The following is a 25,309-nucleotide window of genomic DNA, read 5'->3' on the forward strand; positions in this document are numbered from 1 at the left end:
AAACAACAGATTTCACAGTTTTTTAACAATCATTTACAATAATTTCTCAATATTCATGCAGCAGTACTTAATAAGGATTTTACTTTTCACCATTTGTTTAGTTTGTGAATCGAGCTTCACTTCACAAAAGCTGTGGATATTCCACATATGTGTAATTTTTCTTGAAAGTTTGCACCTGAGAATCTGCAGGGTTAGGAGCCATGGCGGCAAGCAAAAATGAGCCTCGACCGTTATAGGAGATGGACGTCTGAAGCAGAGCTCCGCTTGCAGCGGCTTTAATTTCCCACGTATTTCACATTGTTTAGAGGTATCCTGTATTTAACCCGACCAAGGAACTTCCACTACAATATACAAGCATGAGTAACAAGAAGAAAAGTCAGAAAGAACCGGAAAAGAAACTTAAAGCTGCTTCAAAGTCTGGACAGACATCCGGCCCGAGTGTAAGGTATGGCCTCTCGGAAACTGACTTGGAACAGGCAGACGAAGGCGCAGATCTCCTGGGACCCTGCTCCATTGTTTCGTCTCCAGTCGAGAGTGAAAACGGGAGCGAAGGTGCAAGTGATACAGGTGATACATGTCGCGCTGGATCGCCGATTTCTGAGGTTCATTCGAGACTAGAAAAGGTCCTGCGGGATGTGCTTTCATCTACTCATCGCGAGCCTGCAGCACCTGCTGTAACAGGAGCTGCACTTCCACTCTCAGAGCATGAAATCCGAAGCGAACTGTCCGAACTGAAAGAGATGATTGCTACACTGGCTACGGCCATAAATGAGCTTAAGAAGGAAAACAAGAATGATCTTATGAAGTCTAACATTGAGCTTCAGAAGGATAACAAAGACCGGGAAACGCGTCTATTTAAACGTTTTGACATGAACTTTAAAGGCATGTTTGAGAAATTAGAGAAATTAGAAGAACATATCGAAGAAAATAGATTCAAACTGAAAAAGCTTACCGACCAGATTAAAGACGCTACAGATCAGCTGGATGACGTTTAGCAGGCATTCACGGCTCGAGTTGAAACAGCGGAACAATTGGCGTCTAACGCCGATGAAAAAGCCACAGCTGCGAATTCCGAATGCAAAAAACTCAAAGACAGACTTGCGGCCCTGGAAGATGGGCATAGAAGAAATAATATAAGAATTGAGGGTATACCTGAGAAACGAGAAAGCTCAAGCCCAATGAAATTTGCCGTAGAATTACTGTCTAAAATAATTGGAGATGATTTTAAACTCGACATTGAAATAGCAGCGGCTTATCGCACAAACAGGCCTAGCACCTTTAAACCTAGGTCTTTTATTGTCCGCTTCGAGCGACTACGATGTAAGCTTGATGTGATGGCACTTCTCAGACACATGCAAGAAATTATATTTGAAAATAATCTTATTCGTATTTTCCCCGACTTCTCACCATCAACAGCTGCAAAACGTGGAGCCTACTCTGACATTAAAAAGCTGCTACGGGAAGCCGATATCAAATACAGCCTCTTGTATCCCGCCAAACTGAAAGTGGAAGTTCAAGATCAATATTATAAGTTTTCAAGCAAAGAAGCAGCCAAAAAGGAATTAAAGAAGCTGTTTCCGACACTCTTTTGAAAGTTAATAAGGAGCCGTATTCTATCAAGGCATGGGAAGGACCTGTCATCTGCTCTCTGGATCCATATTTAAAGAGACTGGTATTATAATTATACATCCTTTTCATTATCTGGACATTATATGTTTATGTCTTAATCAGAGTTATAGACGTGAGTGTGGAAGTAATTAAAGTAGGATTTTTTTTTTTTTTACCTTAAAGTAGACTGTTTAACATCATACACTTGGTTTATTGCTATTTATACTATTCATACTATTACATTATATTATTATAGTAGGAATTACCATGTTAATCCTAGATTACTTTTTAAAATCATTCCCAGGGTTCATTTTTTTTTTTTTTTTTGATTTTAATATTTTAATTTTTAAAATTGCTGAAGATTATTTTAAGCTTAGATTGTTAATGATTATATTTTCGGCAGACAGTATTAAGAATTCAGCTGCAATAGATATCTCTTTGTTTTAATTCTCTAAGGCCGCTGCAGGGTGGTGTTTGTTTTGTTTTGGATGTGCTCTGTCTCTTCGTATGTCAGAGGACCGGGACATCGCAAAGTGGGATCTAGCCTCATGTGGGGAGGCAAAATGGGGGGGGGTGGGGGGATAAAGGGGGGAGAGAAGGAGAGCAGGCTATATCTAATCTATTCTTCTAATCCCTATAACTATAAATATCAATGCAACAATAGGCTAAAATGCAGTAACTCATGGGGAAATTTTAAACTAAGATTGAAACTGCCTCATTACCAGCTAAGACTATAAAATGACATTAAAACTCAGAATCAATGTCTCCATGATGGGACAGTTAACTTTGTGAGCTGGAATGTTAAAGGCCTGAATCACGAACGAAAGAGAAAGAAAGTATGCTCTCACCTAACAGGCTTAAACGCTAAAATAGTATTTTTACAGGAGACCCACTTACTAAGCAAAGATCAGTTCAGACTACAAAAAGACAGGACTGGCCAAATGTTCCATTCTAGCTTTATAAAGAAAACTAGAGGGGTGGGAATTCTCATACACAGAACAATTCCATTTGTAGCATCAGATGTAGTATCGGACCCTGAAGGGAGATATGTGATGGTCACGGGCAACTTATATAACAGTAAAATGATTTTGATAAATGTTTATGCACCCAATGCTGATGATAAGGAATTCATGCAAAATCTATTTGCATCCATTCCCAGTGTGAACACTCATAAAATTATAATGGCTGGGGACTTTAATTGTGTTTTAAATCCACTCTTAGATAGGACTCCTGTGTCAGGGGGGACGATATCTAATACTGCAAAGACAATTACACAGTTTTTAAATGATCACAACTTATCAGACCCCTGGAGGTTTCTTAACCCAAACTCAAGAACATATTCATTCTACTCACCAGTGCATTATAGCTACTCAAGAATTGATTATTTTTTTATTGATAATAATTTCTTGTCTACAATTAAATCATGCAAATATGACACAATTGTTATCTCCGACCATGCACCTCTAGTCTTGGAGCTAAAATCAATAAGCCCCTCACACTCACCTCACAGATGGCGCCTTAACCCTCTTCTATTAGCAGACGAGAACTGCACAGAGTTTATATCCAAACAAATCAGCTTCTTCCTAGAGACAAACACGCCCACAGAGGTTTCTGCAGGAACACTCTGGGAAACTCTAAAGGCCTTCTTAAGAGGACAGATTATTTCATTTGTTTCCCACAGATTTAAATTAGCAACCAAGAAAATATCAGAGCTAAGAAGCGAAATTACTAGAATAGATGAAGAACAAGCCAGGCATCCAAGCAAAGCTCTCCACAAGAAAAGGCAGGCCCTGCACACAGAACTTAACATCTTAACAACTAAAGAAACTGAACAACTTATTTATAAGTCTAGACATCATTACTATGAACACAGAGAAAAAGCTAATAAGCTTTTAGCTCAACAAATTCACAAACAAGAAGTTCACAATGCAATACCAGTAATTGCCAACACGAATGGAGAAGAAATTATAGACCATAAAAATATAATGCACACATTTAGAGATTATTATAAATCCTTATATTCTACTGAGCTCAAAGAAGACAACACACAATCTAATGCATTTCTGGATACATTACAGACACCACAAATAGATGCTTTAAGTGCTGAGGAACTGGATAAACCTCTAACGCTAACAGAATTACTAGATGCTATAAAGTCATTACAAAGCGGGAAATCAGCAGGCCCTGATGGTTACCCCGTAGAATTTTATAAGAAATTCTCCACTCAGCTAGCTCCCCTCTTATTGGCAACATTTACAGAAGCTAGAGACAACCAAATACTACCTCAAACATTTCGACAAGCATTAATCACCGTCTTTCCTAAACAAAATAAGGACTTGTTACAATGTGCATCATACAGACCAATTTCACTCCTGAATAATGATGTTAAGATACTCTCAAAAATCATAGCTAGAAGGATGGAGAAAGTGCTGCCCTCGGTAACATCACAGGATCAAACTGGATTTATTAAAGGCCGACATCCATCTTCCAATCTCCGACGCTTGTTCAATGTTATATATTCACCAGCAAAATCAAACACCCCAGAGATACTACTATCATTAGACGCAGAAAAAGCATTTGATATGATTGAATGGAACTACCTTTTCACTGCATTGGAGAAATTTGGGTTTGGCCCGAATATTTGTGCATGGATCAAACTACTGTATACCAATCCAGAAGCTTCAGTTTGTATTAATAACATTTGCTCAGACTACTTTAAGCTAGAACGTGGCACCAGACAAGGATGTCCCTTGTCACCACTGCTGTTTGCAATCGCCATTGAACCACTGGCGGTTCACTGCCGAAATTCTTATCAGATAAAGGGGATTGTCAGAGAAGGACTGGAACAGAAAATTTCTCTATATGCAGATGATATGGTTTTATATATATCAGACCCAGAAAACACTGTCCCTGCAGTTCTAACAGCACTAACAGAATTTCAAAAGATTTCTGGTCTTAAAATTAATCTGAATAAAAGTATACTCTTTCCAGTGAATTCACAAGCATATAATATCAGATTGGACACCCTACCTTTTACCATAGCAGATCAGTTTAAATACCTAGGGGTAATTATCACAAGTAAACATAAAGCTCTTTATCAACAAAATTTTGCCGCCTGTATGGAAAAAATTATGCAAGATCTGGATAGATGGTCAACCCTTCATCTCACTCTAGCCGGAAGAATTAACATTGTTAAGAGGAATATCCTTCCTAAACTTCTTTTTTATTTCAAAACATTCCAATATATATCAATAAATCATTTTTTAAACAGTTAGATTCAACAATAACCTCATTCATTTGGAACTCAAAACACCCACGTATCCGAAGAGCGACCCTACAAAGACCTCAGGCAGAAGGTGGCATGGCTTTATCTAATTTTCAGTTTTATTACTGGGCAGCAAACATATAAGCCATAAAAACCTGGACACAAATAAATGAACATACACAGGCTTGGTCCGCAATAGAAATAAATTCCTGTAGTACTTCTTTATACTCCCTGCTCTGCTCTCCAATAAATACAAGTTATCGCAAATATACTAATAACCCAATTGTGCTTTACTCACTTAGAATATGGAACCAAATTAGAAAGCATTTTAAGATGGAAAATCTTTTATCGGTGGCACCTCTGCAAGAAAACCACCTCTTTCAACCCTCGCAAACATATCCAGTTTTTAATACCTGGAAAAGTTTTGGGATTAAAATGCTCAGAGATCTCTATATAGACAACATATTTGCATCTTTTGAACAATTACGTTCAAAATTCAACCTCCCAGCTACACATTTCTTTCACTATCTTCAAATTAGAAATTTTGTTAAACAGAAATTGCCCAATTTTCCCCACCTTGTACCCTCCACAATGCTGGAAAAAATACTGCTCAATGCCAAGGAATTAAACACCATTTCCGCATTATATAAAATCCTATTAGAGTCCCTACCTTTCAAAGATCCAAGAGGACATTGGGAAGAAGATCTCTTAATCAATATATCAGAAAAGGAGTGGAAGGTAGCAAAGCAGAGAATTCACTCGAGCTCCATATGCGCAAAGCATACAATTATTCAACTAAAAATTATATATCGAGCTCATCTGTCTCGCTTAAAACTGTCCAAAATGTTTCCAGGGCAAGATCCAACCTGCAAACGCTGCAACCAAGCTCCTGCCTCACAGGGTCACATGTTCTGGGTCTGCACCAAATTAACATCATTTTGGACAAAAATTTTTAAGTGCCTTTCGGACAGCCTTGGGGTCACAATCCCTCCTAACCCACTAACAGCTGTGTTCGATGTTCTTCCAGACGGACTTGAAGTGGAAAAGGACAAGCAAACGGTGATTGCATTCACTACACTTTTGGCACGCAGACTCATTCTGTTAAATTGGAAGAATCCTAACTCTCCTCTGATAAGTCAGTGGGGAAACCGATGTTTTATATTATTTGAAATTGGAAAAAATCAAATTCTCAGTTAGAGGATCTGTACAAAATTTTTTCAAAACCTGGCAGGATCTGATCAATATTATTTTAGAATAAGAGAAACAACCATTACCGCATTTAACTCCCTTCTCTATCTCTTATTTACATATATATTTATTTCTCCCTTTCCTTTGCTTAATGTTGTCTTATTAAAAAGCCCTAAGCAATTCTCCTTTAGCTGAGCTCTCCTTCTCAGGGGTGGGGTTTGATTTGTTTTTCAATTTGTTTAATAAAATCTATAAATTTCTATCCTGCTTAGTCCTGAACATGGTTGCTGGAGGTGATGGAGCCTGTACCAACTAGCATAGGGCACAAGGCAGGAATAAAGCCTGGACAGGACACCAGTCCATCACAGGGCTATACTGTATATATACACAATACCATACACTATATTTACATATTATCACACACGTGCACATGAGAGGCAGTCAAAGGGCTTAACTGAGGGTAAGATATCAACTTGAGGGTTGATAAAGTTCACTAACCTCTCTTCTCCCTTTTCCACAGATCAGCAAAAGGTAAACCCAATTACACCAGCACCAACTTCTGCCCTCCTCTCCAGACCATGCCCTTCTACTGACTTCGCTTCCGCCACTCCCTGCACAGAACTGCCTCTTCCTGCATAGCTACTATAAAAACCCACACCCTTTATTCTTCTGCTAGTTAATTGGAACTCGTTGCATTTATTCATGTTGCCTGTTAATATATGAAGTGGATCCCCCAAACCTTTTTTTTTTTTTTGTCTTTTTGTTACAGTGGCGTAGTCGGCAGGACTTTGCTTCGACATTTCCGAGGAGCAGGACCTACTGACCAAACTGACAATGGACTTACAACACGTCAAGGTCCAAATAGTAGAATCAGAGACACGGATTGAAGCATGTCTGGTGGTACAACAAGATCAAACACGGACTCCCTCCGAGGGACTTGTCCCTTTAACGGATGACAATGATATCGAAACCTATTTTCTTATTTTTGAAAGAACAGCCAACCTGAACTTCTGGCCACACACTGAGTGGGGAAACATCTTGGTGCTGTGCTTGAAGGGTAAGACGCAGCGGGCTTATTATGATCTTTTGGAGGAGGATGCTGCTGATAATGACAAATTCAGGGACGAAGCCCTTGAAAGGTTTGGCATCTCCATGGACCAGCAGGTGAGGCTGTGGCGCGAATGGCACTTTGACCCAGAGTGGTCAACTCACACACAGGCCTTTGAGATCTGGGAGATAGACCAGGCACTGGCTAAGGCCAGAAGTAAAAAATGGCCGCAAGATCGTTGAACAATTAGTCTGTGATGTGCTCATTAATGACTTACCTGATTCCATTGCCCAGCCGGTCCGTAGGCCATTCAGGAATATGGAGGTCCAGATTGAAATCATCGAGCAGCATAGGACAGTGTCCCGATCCGAGAAGTCTAAAAGGCCCGCTCATCAAACCCGACAAGTGCAAAGGGCCCCTTCAGAAGCCAACCGCAGAGTGTCAGACACAGCGACCAGACCGAAGGAGAAAAGTTTGGGTGTCCCCTCCTTGCTGAACCCATGGACTGCACCTACTGTAGGCACAAGGAGAGAGGCACTGTGTACTTGTTAACCCTCTGTCCGTTACACACACAGAAGTGGCGATAGTTAATGGGCACAAGTCTCTGCTTTATTTGACTTAGGGAGTAACATTTCCATTGTTGCTCACTGGCTAGTGTTATTGCTGCAGTGGCTCGCTGAAAAGACCAGTACAACCTGTACTCACGGGGAAACCCAGAAATATGGCACCAACACCTGTGTGGTTAGCATCGGGAATGTCCTAGGAAGCCTCACAATGGCTGTCTTACCAGATCCGCTGTACCCCATGATACTAGGACACGACTGGTCAAACAGCAAAGCCATTAACCAAATCGCCACTCCGGCCTCACATTTGGGCCTAATTTTGGACACATAGAGTGTGCCCCAGAGCGTCGATGGAGCTGAACACCCCATCATGTTCCCGAGCCAGAAACTGCTAGATCAGGAGACCAGGTAGGCCATGGTCGAAAGAGAAGCCCTTGTGATCAAATAGGCTGTGACACAGCTGAGGTACTACCTACTAGGCCACGAGTTCACTCTGGTGACGGACCATGCTGCCCTCCAGTGGATGGCCCTGCGCAAGGAGTAGAACCAGTGGGTCACAAGGTGGTTTTTGGACCTTCAGCCCTCTCATTTCACTGTTGTTTATCATAGGGGCTCGCTGCAGGCTAATACGGATGCCCTCTCCCATGTTCACAACATCTCAGTCCGGGACACCCGACCTCGTGGGTCCTTGGGGGGGGGGGCCGTGTCACACACATGTGCATGGGAGGCAGTCAAAGGGCTTTAGTGAGGGTAAGATGTCAGCTTTAGGGTTGATAAAGTGCACTAACCTCACTTCTCCTTTTTCTATGGATCAGCAGAAGGGAAACCCAATTAAACCAGCACCAACTTCTACCCTCCTATCCAGACAACGCCCTCCTACTGACCTCACTTCCGCCATTCCCGGCATAGAACCGGCTCTTCCTGCACAACCTCTATAAAAACCCACACCCTTTATTCCTCAGCTAGTCATTTGGGACTCTGTCTTCTTTGATAACTCTTTTCATTTATTCATGGTATAAGAGATTTTATATTATATATATATATATATATATATATATATATATATATATATATATATATATATATATATATATCTTAAAGCTATTTATTATATTGGGAAAATAACAGGACAGTATGGTGCCACAAAGGTATGACACTTCTACCTTGAAGCTCAAATCCTGGTCTGGTCACTGCCATTGCGGAGTTTGTCAGTATGAGATTTTCTCCAGCTACTCTGGTTTTCCTCCAACATGCACATTAGTTAAGCTGGTTACTCTAAACTGGCTCAGAGTAGGAGTGGGTTTGAACAGTATATGATTGTTTCTTACAATGGACCGGTGCTCCTGCAAAAGGTAAATTAATGCCTTGAACCCAGGTGGGTTAAGTATAACTACTAATGACCTTAAATTTGGAAAGTGCAAACACATGAATGGATTGGTCAGTTAACTATGCCTAAGGAACAGAAGATAAAAACCATTAGACATGGTGTACTGCCATAAAATGTCATTTTCGGTTTTACTGAAGATATAATTATCAAAAATTAATCAGTGCTGTTAACAATTATTTTAATGTTAAAGAGTGTCTTTAAGGGTGCCAACAAGATCAAAAGACACTATTAAAGAGTCTAGAAATAAAAAAATAACTATAGAAACAATAACAACAACATTAAATGTATACCAGTCCATAGGAAAGGCTTAAAAACACTACAAAGCAAGTGTTATATCATAATTGGTGAAGAAATACTGACAGTTATTTGCAAGTAGGACAAACAATAAAAAGAAATCCCATCATGAATTTCTGGCCATGTGTAATTACTTGATCAGCTTTACTAATGAGCACTTGAATCATTTCAGATAATGGTCTGAACTCTGAATTATTCATCTCATTCCGTAGTCAAGCCTCTCATTTATCACCACTTACTAGAATAACAGCCTCAAATACCTTTGTCGTCTTCCACTATTAAGTTTTAATAGACTACCTTGGGTAGAGAATAATGCTGCTAGAGTCTGAGCCCACTATACACTTTGCCTTTTCTGTCCTGTACTCAAAGGTGGAAAATTCAATCTGTAACACGTGAGTTCTAGAACTGCAAAAACTATGCAGGAGCAAGGGAGTGTGTCTGTCACAGACCACAGAACAAGACCTAAGATGTGATGTTTTGTGCTCCATATAAACTCTTAAAAATAAAGGTGCCAAAGTAGTTCTTCAGAGTGATGCCATACGTGGAAGTATTTTTGGTCCCCAAAAGAATCATCCTCATGAAAGTTACAGAAAGTACCTTTATTTATTTAGATTTGATGTTCCATAAATATCCATGAATAGATAACAAATGTATGAAATGCCAATGGGTTTTGATTTTATAAAGAACTCATTCTGCATACAATAGGCTAAGTTCATGTTTTCTTGATGTGTAGGCAACCTGTATATATATATATATATATATATATATATATATATATATATATACAGTGATCCCTCGCTATATCGCGCTTCGCCTTTTGCGGCTTCACTCCATCGCGGATTTTATATGTAAGCATATTTAAATATATATCGCGGATTTTTCGCTGCTTCGCGGGTTTCTGCGGACAATGGGTCTTTTAATTTCTGGTACATGCTTCCTCAGTTGGTTTGCCCAGTTGATTTCATACAAGGGACGCTATTGGCAGATGGCTGAGAAGCTACCCAACTTACTTTCTCTCTCTCTCTCTTGCGCTGACGTAGGGGGGTGTGAGCAGGGGGGCTGTTCGCACACCTAGACGATACGGACACTCGTCTAAAAATGCTGAAAGATCATCTTCACGTTGCTATCTTTTGTGCAGCTGCTTCGTGAAGCGACATGCTGCACGGTGCTTCGCATACTTAAAAGCACGAAGGGCACGTATTGATTTTTTTATCTGTCTCTCTCTCTGCTCCTGACGGAGGGGGTGTGAGCTGCCGCCTTCAACAGCTTTGTGCCGTGGTGCTTCGCATACTTAAAAGCCAAACAGCACTATTGATTTGTTTGCTCCTTTGAAGAGGAAGATATGTTTGCATTCTTTTAATTGTGAGACTGAACTGTGATCTCTGTCTTGTCATGGAGCACAGTTTAAACTTTTGAAAAAGAGACAAATGTTTGTTTGCAGTGTTTGAATAACGTTCCTGTCTCTCTACAACCTCCTGTGTTTCTGCGCAAATCTGTGACCCAAGCATGACAATATAAAAATAACCATATAAACATATGGTTTCTACTTCGCGGATTTTCTTATTTCGCGGGTGGCTCTGGAACGCAACCCCCGCGATGGAGGAGGGATTACTGTATATATATATATATATATATATATATATATATAGCCTACTATACATTAAGATGTCATTTTTTTCCCCACATACTAGAAACCTTTTCAAAGCCCAAAGAACCAGCTTCATGTGGAAAGAACCCTACATGGAGTGTAATATTTCTATGCCAAGCAATGGCTCTGAGAGGAACCACACAACCCAATGAAGTGCCATTAAAGAGGCAGTATTTTTGAGAGTGTTGGAGAAGATGCACTACAATTGTAAAGGATAATTGTTATCAAGAAGCTCCTTTATGCTTGCTTTCATTTATCTCTGTTTATTTTCATATACCAATTAATAATGTGTTGTGAATACTTTCACAAGTCTGACTGTTTTGATTATAAACCTAGTCGAAATGCATAAATATGACCAATAACAGACAACTTAGCAAATGGTTCAAACAATGTGCCTTAATGATTTTGATAGAAAAAGGAAAACTATTTGAAACAGGAAAGTAGCAGGCTGTGTGCCCTAGGGGTGTAAGTGTTGGACTTCAAAGCAAAAGACTGCAGGTTGCAGATTCAGCTCCTACCAAATAGCACTCACGATGCCCTGAGTGAGCCGCTGAAACTACCATTTCAGATGAAAGCATCTGCTAAACAAACATAAAAATATATGACTGCGATCGAGGCGCACGAGACATGAATATTTTGTTTGTCTTTCATATAGAAATTCAGTAAAAAACAGGCAATGTATTAACTTGTTAATAAGTCATGATTTTAGTGTTAGATTATTTTAATTAGCTTCTTTATATAAACCATTTTACGTTTATGTAAACGATAGGTGTGTTTTATATATTCCCTTTCAGTAGCGAACACCATCCCAATGCACACTTCAAGTTACCCAGCCATTACTCAACTGCGTACTTACACGGTCTATGGGTTACAGATGGAGAACCAGCAGGTCAAGTGAGAGTGCGCCAACAGACCCGGCATTCTGGCGGGATTGAGTCGTGTGGTTGTGATTTAGAGTCTCGCTTACAGCTACTGTATGGCATAAGATACATTGCATAATTTCATGAAATTGTAAAAGTTAATTATGCCAGTAAATAAATGTATAGGCCTACCGTGCAACCCCTAAATCGAAAAAATGAATGAATCTATGATGTAACACTGAGAAACATTACATAGAAAACGAGTCGGAAGCGCTCTGTGTCGACTAGTAACTGTAATGACTGCGGCAGGGAAAATGACTTAAATGCTATTATTGACAACAAACTCTTAAAGCTGATAAAATTTAACCAACTAATAATCAATACACATATGGATGTTACTTGTTTGATACAAATTTCAAAATGTGCTGCACCAAGAAAGATCTACCCGCACAGCTTCACTGAGATGCGTCAAATGAAAGGATCGGCATTGCTGACATGCCTAACACGTATTTTACAGTAATACTGCTCCGATTAAAACCTGACGTGTGTATTGCTCACTTTAACTCGTGTAATTGTGTTTGCCTTGCGTGTTTCACATCCCCGTCGTCATCACGTGTTACACACCTGACGGGTGGACGCCTTTAAGGTGGCAGATTTACTTACCCTGCGAGGCGTCTAGGAGACGCGCTCCTCAGTCTGCTCTCTGCATCACTCCGGGGAGTCACTCCTCCTTGTCGGTTGTACGCTGGGGTTCCCTGCCCCACGGTATCCCTGCCGTGTGTCTTTGCCGGCTCCTGAGCGTTGCGTCCGGTGACATTAAGGCTGCCGCTGTTACGAGCGCCCAACTCGCGAGCCGCTACTCGGCTCTCTTGCTGCCAGGATCGAGCTCGCGCCCTGTCCACGCCGGCGCGTGTTCCCTGAGAATCGGCTGTCGGCGAAAGCGCAACGCCGGCCAGAACAGCTATAACAAAGGTTTCAAGTCGCCACATTTTTGGAGCTTTCCAGACGTTTATTAAAGAGCGCGCCCTCGTTATCCAACTCTAAACAAATTTCAGCTGCAAGCACTTCTTCGCTGTCGAAGGACCTGCATACGAGCCCAGTGGCCGTTTTAACAGAAGACCAGAATACAATACGTGTGCTGGTAAGCTTGACTTTCACTGTTCATAATTCACCAAGTGTCACATTCACGGATTGTAAAGGAGTCCGCGAGGCTGTTTGTTTAATTGTTATCCACTCGCTAAGAAGGAAGCCGGGCACTGTAGGCTGAATTGCAGTCTCGTGGCTGTACTTTAACAGGTGTGCACTCGCCGGCAGGTTACTCTCGGACCGCCTGTCGCACTGCTGGCCAAGAAATCTCTGAGCCCCCCTATTCCACCTCGCATATAGCTTACACAGGAGCGCTGCTGCTTCTTTTCTTTGCTCGAGCAGTCCTCGTCTCGCACTTTGAATTTTATTCCTGCAACTCTGACCACCTCCTTGGATCTGAAGTCACCGGGAAATTCTTGAGAGTTTGCATGGCTTTTATTTTAGAAACACCCACTTTTGTGTCTTTCCGAATTCTGCATGCCCCCACCGTGCAAACACGCGTACTCGCTCTTCTTAAAAGATCTGACGTTAATGGCCATGTAAAACACACACATGGGGGGGGCAGCTGGGGCGAAAAGCTCATTTTGCAACACCCACTTCAGCATGTGGGAACATCGCTTAACTCTTTGCAGTTGGATCTTTATATCGTGGTGCTAATACTTTACCCATTTAATTTTAGCTAGAATGTCAGTTTTACATTTTTCACCTATTAGGAATACAGATTTCTGCTTTCTTTTGCAATGTCTTTCTTCTGTGGTTAACGATGAAGTTAGGGATCAGGGATTACAATACTATATGGTAACAGGCATGCGAGTACGTTTTAGTTTTCTTATTGCTCGGGAGTGTGTGCGTTCTATCCAGGCATGTATCCCGTCGTGTCTCGATTCCTGCCAGGACTGGAACAGAAAACTGGTGATCATGAAATAAAAATAACGGATTTTGGAGATAGCTTCCGTGCTGCGGCAACCTGTTGTTTGGATAACTACCTTCATAGGAAACTATATCATTTCATGTAATGCTTAAAAGATTATGCTGAATCCTATAGCAGTGCCAGTGAAGCTTTAGTACTTTCGTGGTAATAGTCCTTACTGCATGAAGAAAGCTGATATCCTTTAGTAGAAATACTAACCGGTCGCTTTTTCAAAACATCTGTGCCAAATGTAGATGAAGGTAGCGGATAACATGAAATACATTAAATAATGCGTTGATTGAAAGGCTTTTATCTTATCGTCTAATTGTCATATCTGTAGTTTAATATGTGATTCAAATGATTCATTTTGAAAACCCACTTTTTCTGCGAGACATCTATTCTGGCAAACAGCATCCAGTACCAGAGGTGATACCAGCCCATCAAAGGGTGCACTCGCTCGCACTGTGGAAATCCACGTAGCAACTACGTCCTATTAACTGTATTTACAGTAGAGGGATATCCATGTCACAATCCGCCCCTGCTCCAGATCAAATTATTAAGGGTGGTGTTTGAAAGGGGGTGGGGGGTTATGATTTGATAAAGGAAAATGTAATGATTTTAATCGAATTTAAAAATCTAATAAGTAAAATTCTATCCGACAGCTTGTGAAAAAGGGGATCGTAGCCCGTTTAAAAGACACCGTAGGGCCGGGCCAGGTAACAGTATGGAGAACATGCAAACTTAACACAGGAGACATCCCGACCAAGAAACTAACACACATACATTTAAACCAGATGTACGTAGCCTATAAAAAGACAGCAGAAACCAACCGATGGAGAGGGCGCAAGCCCATCAAAAAGTAGTGCCATACACAAACCCATCACGGTCATGCCAATTCATGGTTGTCACGGACCAATTAACTTAATTACCACGTCTTTAGTGTTTAGATTGAAAAGTGGAATATTGGGAGAAAAGCGCTCATAGGTGAAAGAAGAGCGCACAAAATCCAAAAAGTGACCGGACCAAGTCTCATGGGACGATACAGGGATAGGAACTGTACAATCCAGCCTTCAATGTGCGATCTAAATATCCAATTAATTACATTTTGTATGTGCATAAATACTAATAATTAATGGGAAGACTTTATGTGATCATTAATATTTGACTATGATTATTTATGATGATGTATTATATATCTGGGTTTAAACTTAACTCCTGATAAGTAATATCTATTTCTTAATTCCAGTACGCGAAAATGATTTATAATTGATCTAAAGTAATTGCCAAGTAACCATCATTGCTCCCCATCATTCCTAGTAAATTGGAAGAGGTTTAAACTGGCGAGGTGTAAGGTAGATGTATCCGAACTAAAATTAGGGGAAAACGGAGTGCACATACAAATTCCAAGCCAGGCGTTAAACCGGTGCTTGAATGCTGAAGTGGCAAACCAATAAACTATCCCACAGTCCATGGCATTTGCTATAGTTACTGCTGCTTCTGGACAAAGTGAAGAGGCAAACGCTTGGTGGCTGTAGCTTGTTTTTAAAAAGTGCTCAAATTACTTTTTTTTTATTTAAAAAAAAAAGAAGTACCGGAATCGGAGTGTATGGTTCAGCCACGTTGGCAAATACAATGTACTTGTCATTACTTTTTCATTTTTATTCTGGTGCGAAATGACATCTGGAGCGCGTCCATTGGATAGCACTTTCATTCCAGGGTTCTGGTACCGCACAGGCTGGAGCCGTGCAAGCTACAAGAGGCACTGGAGCGGCTCATTCCAGTATTAAGCACAATGCGCCGACTGGTGTGCACGCGGGTGGGAGCGCGCTCTAAATATTTGCGTTGCCTGACCGCGCAACTATTTTTCCCCCACGCTTTCACATTAGGCACGCAATATGCTGGAATTCAGATCACATTCTCGACGCCTTTGGCATTGCAGGATGGCAGCAGCATTTAAGTGAGAATGTTCATCTCGCACAATAAACAGAAGAGCAAAGGTGTTTTATTTAGCGTGACAGAAGATGTGAAATTAGATATGAATGAGATGTTCATTTTGGCATATTGCCATAATACATACAGGCTCTAGTGTAAAAAAAAAAAAAGACAAACCAGTAAATGTGACATCAGATTCACCCAGGTTCAGCTCGTGTTTGAAAGACATTTTGCAATTGAGATGAAAATAAAGCGGTATTTAAACTTTGATATCTAGTTACTTTTATCTATAATCTAATGCTCTGTAAAGATCACTTAAGGATTGCTTAATGTGATAATTGTTGCAGGGTGTATTTCAATAGTTTTTATTAACAACTTAGTAAACACTAATAAAACAAACCTTTCCTGAACTTAATATAGGAAGCAGGCTGTGTTATTATTGTATTAAAACAAAATATATTAAACTGTTTACTTTTTACAGTGCACACAAAAATGTCTCCATGCACACTTCGAGATGTATAAAAATTAATCTTGGCGTAAAGCCATGTAGATTTTCACCGCAGCCACACACCTTGTGTATGCACTTTTCTGCTGGGTTGTGCAAAGTGGCAGCACCCAGCTCAAAGCAGTGCTGCGGTTTCTGTGCTGTTTCCCTTTCTTTTTCATATTTGTGGTAGTGTTAGAAGACATCGCAAATGGAAGAATTAGAAGAGATGATGGATGATGATGACTGGCTTCTAAGTTGGTTTCAATTTCCAAAGCTATCCTTTTGGATCTGCGTTCTGAACTGGCACCGGCTTTACAAAGGCAGACGTTGAGGAATTGTGCTCTGCCTGCTCCATTGCAAATTCTGTCCACCCTCGGGTTCTTAGCCACAGGAGCTTTTCAATATGAACTTGCTGACTGATTGGGTAATTCACAAACATCACTGAGTCTTGCAATACCAGCTGTATAGGATGGTATAATCCGCTTGTCATCAAGACATATAAGATTTCCTTACACTGTGGTTGAACTGGGAAACATCAAAGCGCAATTCGCAGCAACGTTCAGTTTTCCAAATGTAATTGGAGGAATGAATTTGCTTATGTAAATAGAAAGCATTTCCACTCTATTAATGTGCTGCTTTATAGTCCACAGAGTGTGTTGCATTGTGCAAGCATGTAGGGTGCGGCATAATGTGGCACACACTCATGGTTTGCCCGTACCTGAAGAGATGCAGTATGATGAATCTGACCCTGACCCACTAAATGATCAGCCAAATCAGACGGCATTACAACTTCATCTGAATGTAATTAACAGAATGTAAAAACAGTAATCAGATGCCGCATTTATTTTTTAACCAATTCATTTAATTTGTGATCAATTTCACAGTACAGCCCTTATATTCCTTAGTTCATTGGCAACATCTCTTACAGCATCCATTATTGCATTTTGTGACTCCAGAACAGCACAGAGCTAGATGGTCGCTTAGCAGTTTCTGAGGCAGATGTGAGTGTGCAGCCAGCATCTGAAGATGTATTGGGCACAGTAGCACCATCACTGCATGGATTTGCATCCTTGGAATGGGGGACAGCTTTTGTAATATTGTCTGAAACAGAGTAAATGGACAGTGGGCTGCAAGTTTCCTTTTCATGTTGATATCTGACCACTTCTTTTTTTTATTTGACACTGTGCGACTTTCTGAACTTGAACTTTTGAGTGTCTCCAGCATGATGTATCACTCTATCACTTTCCTTTTGTTACTTATACAGTAATCCCTCCTCCATCGCGAGGGTTGCGTTCCAGAGCCACCCGCGAAATAAGAAAATCCGCGAAGTAGAAACCATATGTTTGTATGGTTATTTTTATATTGTCATGCTTGGGTCACAGATTTGCGCAGCAACACAGGAGGTTGTAGAGAGACAGGAACGTTATTCAAACACTGCAAACAAACATTTGTCTCTTTTTCAAAAGTTTAAACTGTGCTCCATGACAAGACAGAGATGACAGTTCTGTCTCACAATTAAAAGAATGCAAACGTATCTTCCTCTTCAAAGGAAACAGAGAGGAAAGCAAACAAATCAATAGGGCTGTTTGGCTTTTAAGTATGCAAAGCACCGCCGGTACAAAGCTGTTGAAGGCGGCAGCTCACACCCCCTCCGTCAGGAGCAGGGAGAGAGAGAGAGAGACAGAAAAACAAAGTCAAAAATCAATACGTGCCCTTTGAGCTTTTAAGTATGCGAAGCACCGTGCAGCATGTCGCTTCACGAAGCAGCTGCACACAGAAGGTAGCAACGTGAACATAATCTTTCAGCATTTTTAGACAAGCGTCCGTATCGTCTAGGTGTGCGAACAGCCCCCCTGCTCACACCCCCTACGTCAGGATCAGAGAAAGTCAGCGCAAGAGAGAGAGAGAAAGTAAGTTGGGTAGCTTCTCAGCCATCTGCCAATAGCGTCCCTTGTATGAAATCAACTGGGCAAACCAACTGAGGAAGCATGTACCAGAAATTAAAAGACCCATTGTCCTCAGAAATCCACGAACCAGCAAAAAATCCGCGATATATATTTAAATATGCTTACATGTAAAATCCGCGATAGAGTGAAGCCGCGAAAGGCGAAGCGCGATATAGCGAGGGATCACTGTACTGCTACTTAAGCCAACAAATTATACCTTGCCTCCATTTCGCAGTCGCTGAACTTGCTCATTTTTCCATGTGCTTTTGGCATTGTCTTTTAACAAAACACTGAACGGATGGAGCTATTTGTACTGATTTGCATATTCAAATATGCAAAATTATGTGAAGATTCGGGGTGGGGCTGTAGGAATGTGCACATGCGTTAAATTTCACATTCAATGGGATTATGAAAGAGGAAGTGCATGGAACTTGGCTCTGGGTGGATGTATGCACAGTTTATGCATCTGAATTTTTTTGTGCATATGTTTTAGTGTGAATTATATGCACAGTGTTATACATGAGACCCCATCTGATTTTAGAGCTGCTTATTCACCTAAAGATGTCTCTAGACAATGGGAAGGAATGTTGTTATCCCACAACCTGATCTTTTTTTCTTTTTAATAAGGACTGGGAGCTACTTCGGTACTATATGCAGAGCCAGGTAGGGACGGTGACATAAAAAGGGAGCCACCCAGAGCTATACAAAGTGTGACATTAGGAGCTGCAGAGTATGGAAGAACAGCATTTTCAGGACAAGTAGTCCATGTTCAACAGCTTCTCCCATGGCTTGACTAGTTCAGGGAGGCAGTCTCTCTCAGGGCCTTAGCATTAAGGGGAGGTCAGTTTGGGGCTCTGATTTTAGACTTTCCAAGAGACAGACTTTTATATATATACAGTATATATATATATATATATATATATATATATATATATATATATATATATATATATATATATTTATATTTATTTATTTATGTTAGGTAGAATGCCCAGAGGGGACTGGGCGGTCTCGTGGCCTGGAACCCCTACAGATTTTATTTTTTTCTCCAGCCTTCTGGAGTTTTTTTTTGTTTTTTCTGTCCACCCTGGCCATCGGACCTTACTCCTTTTCTATGTTAACTAATGTTGTCTTATTTTAATTTCTTATTTTGTCTTTTATTTTTCTTCTCTTCATTATGTAAAGCACTTTGAGCTACTTTTTGTATGAAAATGTGCTATATAAATAAATGTTGTTGTTGTTGTATATAAAGACTTTTAATTACCAACACTGTCTTGTCATTCCTCTTGTTTTTTGGTCATATAATCATATAAAATGGATCAAATATTTTCTGTAATGCAGGCAATCAGGAACTTACTAATACTTCATTACACTTGTCAAAAATTTCAACGCAGAAGCCAGGAAGATCCTCCAGGAAATGTCAAGCTTGTTTTTATTGGGTGAGACATTTGGCCAATAGAGGAACGTTCATTGATGAGCAACTATGTTTTTCTTGCTTGCCATAATTGAATATTTTGTGACATTTTTTTACATATTGATAAGACATAAGGGCCTAAATGGTTTAAAAAAAAAAAAAAACTGAGACGTTCTCTAGTTTTTGATCATGAGGCAAATATGAAGAAATCTGTGAAATATATGGGAAAACCGAGAAGAGAATGATGTATTACATATTGGATCTTCTGACTTTTCCTTGGTCCTTCTATTCATCTCCATCTTCTTCGTATCAGATTATTCCGTGAGACTCAGGCATGATGTTGGTCCCAGTCGGGTCCTTATCCCTTTGGTGCTCCATTTTGCTGTTGTCTATTTGTCAGTCTTGTTTCCTCAAAGATGCTTGCACATTCTCCATTGCATTGTGTTTACTTGTGTCTTGGAACTTAAACAATATATTTATTTTTCTTGTCCATAAGCCCTTTATGAATCCTGCAATTGTATTTTAAAGTTTGTTCACAAACATCAAGCATCTGAGAAATATTCAAGTTCAAATTAAATTCAAATGGCATTGGCATACTAACCATACACAGTATTGCAGCATACAATGGCATGAAATAATGTTCTCCAGAATGTTATACATCAACTCAGGACAAGTGCAAGACAGGTAAAGAACTATACTATCTACTATATAATAAAATACTAAAGTCTGTGTGTCTAGTCCCTCAGAGCAATCAGATTGGTCAATTTAGCTTTGGTGTGATGGTGAGAGGGTGATGGTGCAAGGAACCTCATCAGAACTGGCCAATGTTAAGAGTGGTGTTCCACAGGGGTCAGTGCTAGGGCCGCTGTTATTTTTAATACTTATATTCCTATCTAAATCATTTATATATAACAAGCTGGTTAAGTTTGCAGATGATACCAAGATAGGTGGATTAGCAGATAATTTGGAATCTGTTATATCATTACAGAAGGACTTGGATAGCATACAGGCTTGGGCAGATTTGTAGCAGATGAAATTTAATGTCAGTAAATGTAAAGTATTACACATTGGAAGTAAAAATGTTAGGTTTGAATACACAATGGGCGGTCGGAAAATCGAGAGTACACCTTATGAGAAGGATTTAGGAGTCATAGTGGACTGTAAGCTATCGACTTCCCGACAGTGTTCAGAAGCCATTAAGAAGGCTAACAGAATGTTAGGTTATATAACATGATGTGTGGAGTACAAGTCCAAGGAGGTTATGCTCAACCTTTATAATGCACTGGTGAGGCCTTATCTTGAGTACTGTGTGCAGTTTTGGTCTCCAGGCTACAAAAAGGACATAGCAGCGCTAGAAAAGGTGCAGAGAAGAGCGACTAGGCTGATTCCAGGGCTACAGGGGTTGAATTATGAGGAAAGATTAAAAGAGCTGAGCCTTTACAGTTTAAGCAAAAGAAGATTAAGAGGTGACTTGATTGAAGTGTTTAAAATTATGAAGGGAATTAGTGCAGTGGATCGAGACAGTTATTTTAAAATGAGTTCATCAAGAACATGGGGACACAGTTGGAAACTTGTTAAGGGTAAATTTCGCACAAACATTAGGAAGTTTTTCTTTACACAAAGAACGATAGAAACTTGGAATAAGCTACCAAGTAGTGTGGTAGACAGTAAGACGTTAGGGTCTTTCAAAACTCGACTTGATGTTTTCTTGGAAGAAATAAGTGGATAGTACTGGCGAGCTTTGTTGGGCTAAATGGCCTGTTCTCGTCTAGAGTGTTCTAATGTTCTAAGCGACACCTTATTCATAAATGACACCCTATTCGTGTGATTTGTCAGTTTGGTTTTGGTGACACAACGAAAAAGGAAGTGCCAATGTGAGATGCACGATGAGAAGGAAATACATAGGAGGCATGGGGAAAGTCACCTTCAAAGATAGCAATTATTAAAATGGTCAGGATACATGAAAGCCACCTCGAAAATAATAACATTCGAGACAGCACATCCTGCAGGGCCTTTTCTAGTCATCTACTCATCGCGAGCCCGCAGCACCTGCTGTAACAGGAGCTGCATTTCCACTCGCGGAGCACGAAATCCGAAACAAACTGTCCGAACTGAAAGAGATGATCACTACACTGGCCACTGCCATGGCTACGGCCATAAATGAGCTTAAGAAGGATAACAAGAATGAGCTTAAGAAGGCGAACATTGCGCTTAAGAACAAGCTTAAGAAGGATAACAAAGACTGGGAAACGCGCCTATTTAAAAGTTTTGACGTGAACTTTAAAGGCATGTTGGAGAAATTAGAGGAACACATCAAAGAAAACAGATCCAAACTGAAAATGCTTGCCGACCAGATTAATGACATTACAGATCAGCTGGATGACGTTAAGCAGGCATTCACGGCTCGAGTTGAAACAGCGGAACAATTGGCGTCTAACGCCGATGAAAAAGCTACAGCTGTGAATTCCAAATGCAAAAAACTCGGAGACAGACTTGCGGCCCTGGAAGATGGGTGCAGAAGAAACAATATAAGAATTGAGGCTATACCTGAGAAACGAGAAAGCTCAAGCCCAGTGAAATTTGCAGTAGAATTACTCTCTAAAATAATTGGAGATGATTTTAAACTCGACATTGAGATAGCAGCTGCTTATCGTATATACAGATCAAGCACCTTTAAACCTAAGTCTTTTATTGTCCGCTTCGAGCAATTACGATGTAAGCTTGATGTGATGGCACTTCTCAGACACAAGCAAGAGATTATATTTGAAAATAATCTTATTCGTATTTTCCCCGACTTCTCACCATTAACAGCTGCAAAACGCGCAGCCTACTTTAACATTAAAAACTTGCTACAGAAAGCCGATATCAAATACAGCCTCTTGTATCCCGCCAAACCAAAAGTGGAAGTTCAAGACCAATATTATGTATTTTCAAGCAAGGAGGAAGCTGAAAAGGAACTAAAGAAGCTGTTTCCGACACTCTTTTGAAAGTTAATAAGGAGCCATATTCTGTCAAGGCATGGGAAGGACCTATCATCTGCTGTCGGATCCACTTTTAAAGAGACTGGTATTATAATTATATATCCTTTTCTTTACTTGGACATTATATGTTTATGTCTTAATTACAGTTATAGACGTGAGTGTGGAAGTAATTAAAGTAGGATTTGTTTTTTTTTTGGTTTTTTTTTACTACCTTTAAGTAGACTGTTTAACATCATACTCTTGGTTTATTGCTATTTCTACTATTACATTACTATTACTATTACATTTATACTATTACATTATACTATTACATTAGGATTTACTATGTTTATCCTAGACTACTTTTTAAAATCATTCCCAGGGTTCATTCTTTTATTATCTTAATATCTTAAAATTTCTGAAGATTATTTTAAGCTTAAAGACTGTTAATGATTATATTTTCAGCATATAGTATTTAGAATTCAGCTGCAATAGATATCTCTTTATTTTAATTCTCTAACTCCGCTGCGTGGTGGGGTTTGTTTTGTTTTGGACGTGCTCTGTCTCTTTGTATGTCAGAGGACCAGGATATCGCAAAGTGGGATCAAGCCTCATGTGGGGAGGCAAAATGGAGGGGTGGGGGGATAAAGGGGGGAGAGAAGGAGAGCAGGCTATATCTAATCTATTCTTCTAATCCTTATAACTATAAATATCAATGCAACAATAGGCTAAAATGCAATAACTTATGGGGAATTTTGAAATTAAGATTAAAACTGCCTCACTTACCAGTTAAGACTATAAAATGACATTAAAAACTCAGAATCAATGTCTCCATGATGGGACAGTTAATTTTGTGAGCTGGAATGCTAAAGGCCTGAATCACGAATTAAAGAGAATAAAATCTTATTAGAGTCCCTACCTTTCAAAGACCCAAGAGGGCATTGGGAAGAAGATCTCTTAATCAATATATCAGACAAGGAGTGGAAGGTAGCAAAGCAGAGAATTCACTCGAGTTCCATATGTGCAAAACATAGAATTATTCAGCTAAAAATTATATATCGAGCTCATCTGTCTCGCTTAAAACTGTCCAAAATGTTTCCAGGGCAAGATCCAACCTGCGAATGCTGCAACCAAGCTCCTGCCTCACTGGGTCACATGTTTTGGGCCTGCACCAAACTAACATCATTTTGGACCAAAATTTTTAAGTGCCTTTCAGACAGCCTTGGGGTCACAATCCCTCCTAACCCACTAACAGCTGTGTTCGGTGTTCTTCCAGACGAACTTGAAGTGGAGAAGGACAAGCAAACGGTGATTGCATTCACTACACTTTTGGCACGCAGACTTATTTTGTTAAATTGGAAGAATCCTAACTCTCCTCTGATAAGTCAGTGGGAAACCGATGTTTTATATTATTTGACATTGGAAAAAATCTAATTCTCAGTTAGAGGATCTGTACAGAATTTTTTTTAAAACTGGCAGGATCTAATCAATATTATTTTAGAATAAGAGAAATAACTATTACCGCATTTAATTCCCTTCTCCATTTTTTATTTACCTATATATATTTCTTCTTTTATTTTGCTTATTGTTACCTTATTAAAAAGCCCTAAGCAATTCTCCTTTGGCTATTTTTTTTTGTTATAAATTGATCTATTTGTATGGAATGATAACAATAAAATTAATAAATAAAATTTAAAAAAAAAAAAAGAAAAGAAAATAATAACAGTCTGAGAAGCAGGCCCTTCTAGAATGCTTGTGAAGAGAAAGTCACACACATGCAAATACCAAAGAAAGCAGCTGAAAGTGCTTGTAGGGCAATAGGTATCAAATATTTTTTAATTATTCTATTACCGGTCCTCGACAGGTAGAGTGTCGAGTAATAGATAATAGATGAATAAATGAAGGGTAATGAAACGATAGTAATAAATAAACAACAACCACTAATAATAAAAGCAATAGTGTAACAAATGTACTATATATAAATAAACTATTAGGAGCAGGTCTGATGGAGGGGGGCAAAATATTGTTCAGACTCTGAACAGGCAAGGGTTGAAGCTTTTTCAGAACCTGGCATAACTGGTTCAAGTGCTTCAGGTCCTTCTGCCAGTTGAGTGGGACAAAGCAACCGTGGGAAGGGTGGAAACGATCCTGTACAATGCAGTAGGCTTTGAAGATGTAATGCTTAATAAAGATATCTTTAATGTAAGGTAAAGAGGACCCAGTGATCTTCTCTTCTGTTTGTAGTCTTAAAATAATATTTATGCACAACTGAATTGAATATGCTTAATGCAAACATGAATATCTAAACACAAAGTTCAAAAAGTAAGATGCATGTTTTACTCCTCTCAGTCAAAAGTAAATTTGCAAAATGATTTTATTATCATTTTTAGTGTTTATGTTGAGATACATTAGTTGTGGAATGGATAATCACATGGATCTGGGAACAACCCAGATCCATGGGGACATAATTTCCACAGTCATTTATAAATATTTTGGGAGATTATAATTTGTAATCAGTTACATAAAAAAATGCCACCACAGCAGTCTGGATGTGTGCCAAATACACACTCTGTGTGCCAACAGAGACCCCCACCTCTAAGTCGGAGATCACACACTGATATGCCTGAGCAGGTTGGATTTAATGATAATATAATAAATAAGACAGATGTGCCTGGACAGGGTTTTTTTTTTCATCCCAATGTCTTTAAAGAGC

The 25,309-nt window shown here is 39.7% G+C and overlaps 1 protein-coding gene across 1 annotated transcript in view; it reads right to left on the reverse strand.

Moving 5' to 3' along the window:
• Positions 1-13,460, reverse strand: part of LOC114666327 (latent-transforming growth factor beta-binding protein 2-like) — a 418,209-nt gene extending 404,749 nt beyond the window's left edge. Inside the window, exon 1 of the mRNA XM_051919743.1 lies at positions 12,525-13,460. Within this exon, the coding sequence (XP_051775703.1) occupies positions 12,525-12,850 (326 nt within the window). The 5' untranslated portion in view covers positions 12,851-13,460. The remainder of the gene's footprint in view (positions 1-12,524) is intronic.
• Between the last annotated feature and the right edge of the window lie 11,849 nt (positions 13,461-25,309).

Source organism: Erpetoichthys calabaricus, chromosome 16 (assembly GCF_900747795.2).
Source record: "Erpetoichthys calabaricus chromosome 16, fErpCal1.3, whole genome shotgun sequence".
NCBI classification, from domain to species: domain Eukaryota; kingdom Metazoa; phylum Chordata; class Cladistia; order Polypteriformes; family Polypteridae; genus Erpetoichthys; species Erpetoichthys calabaricus.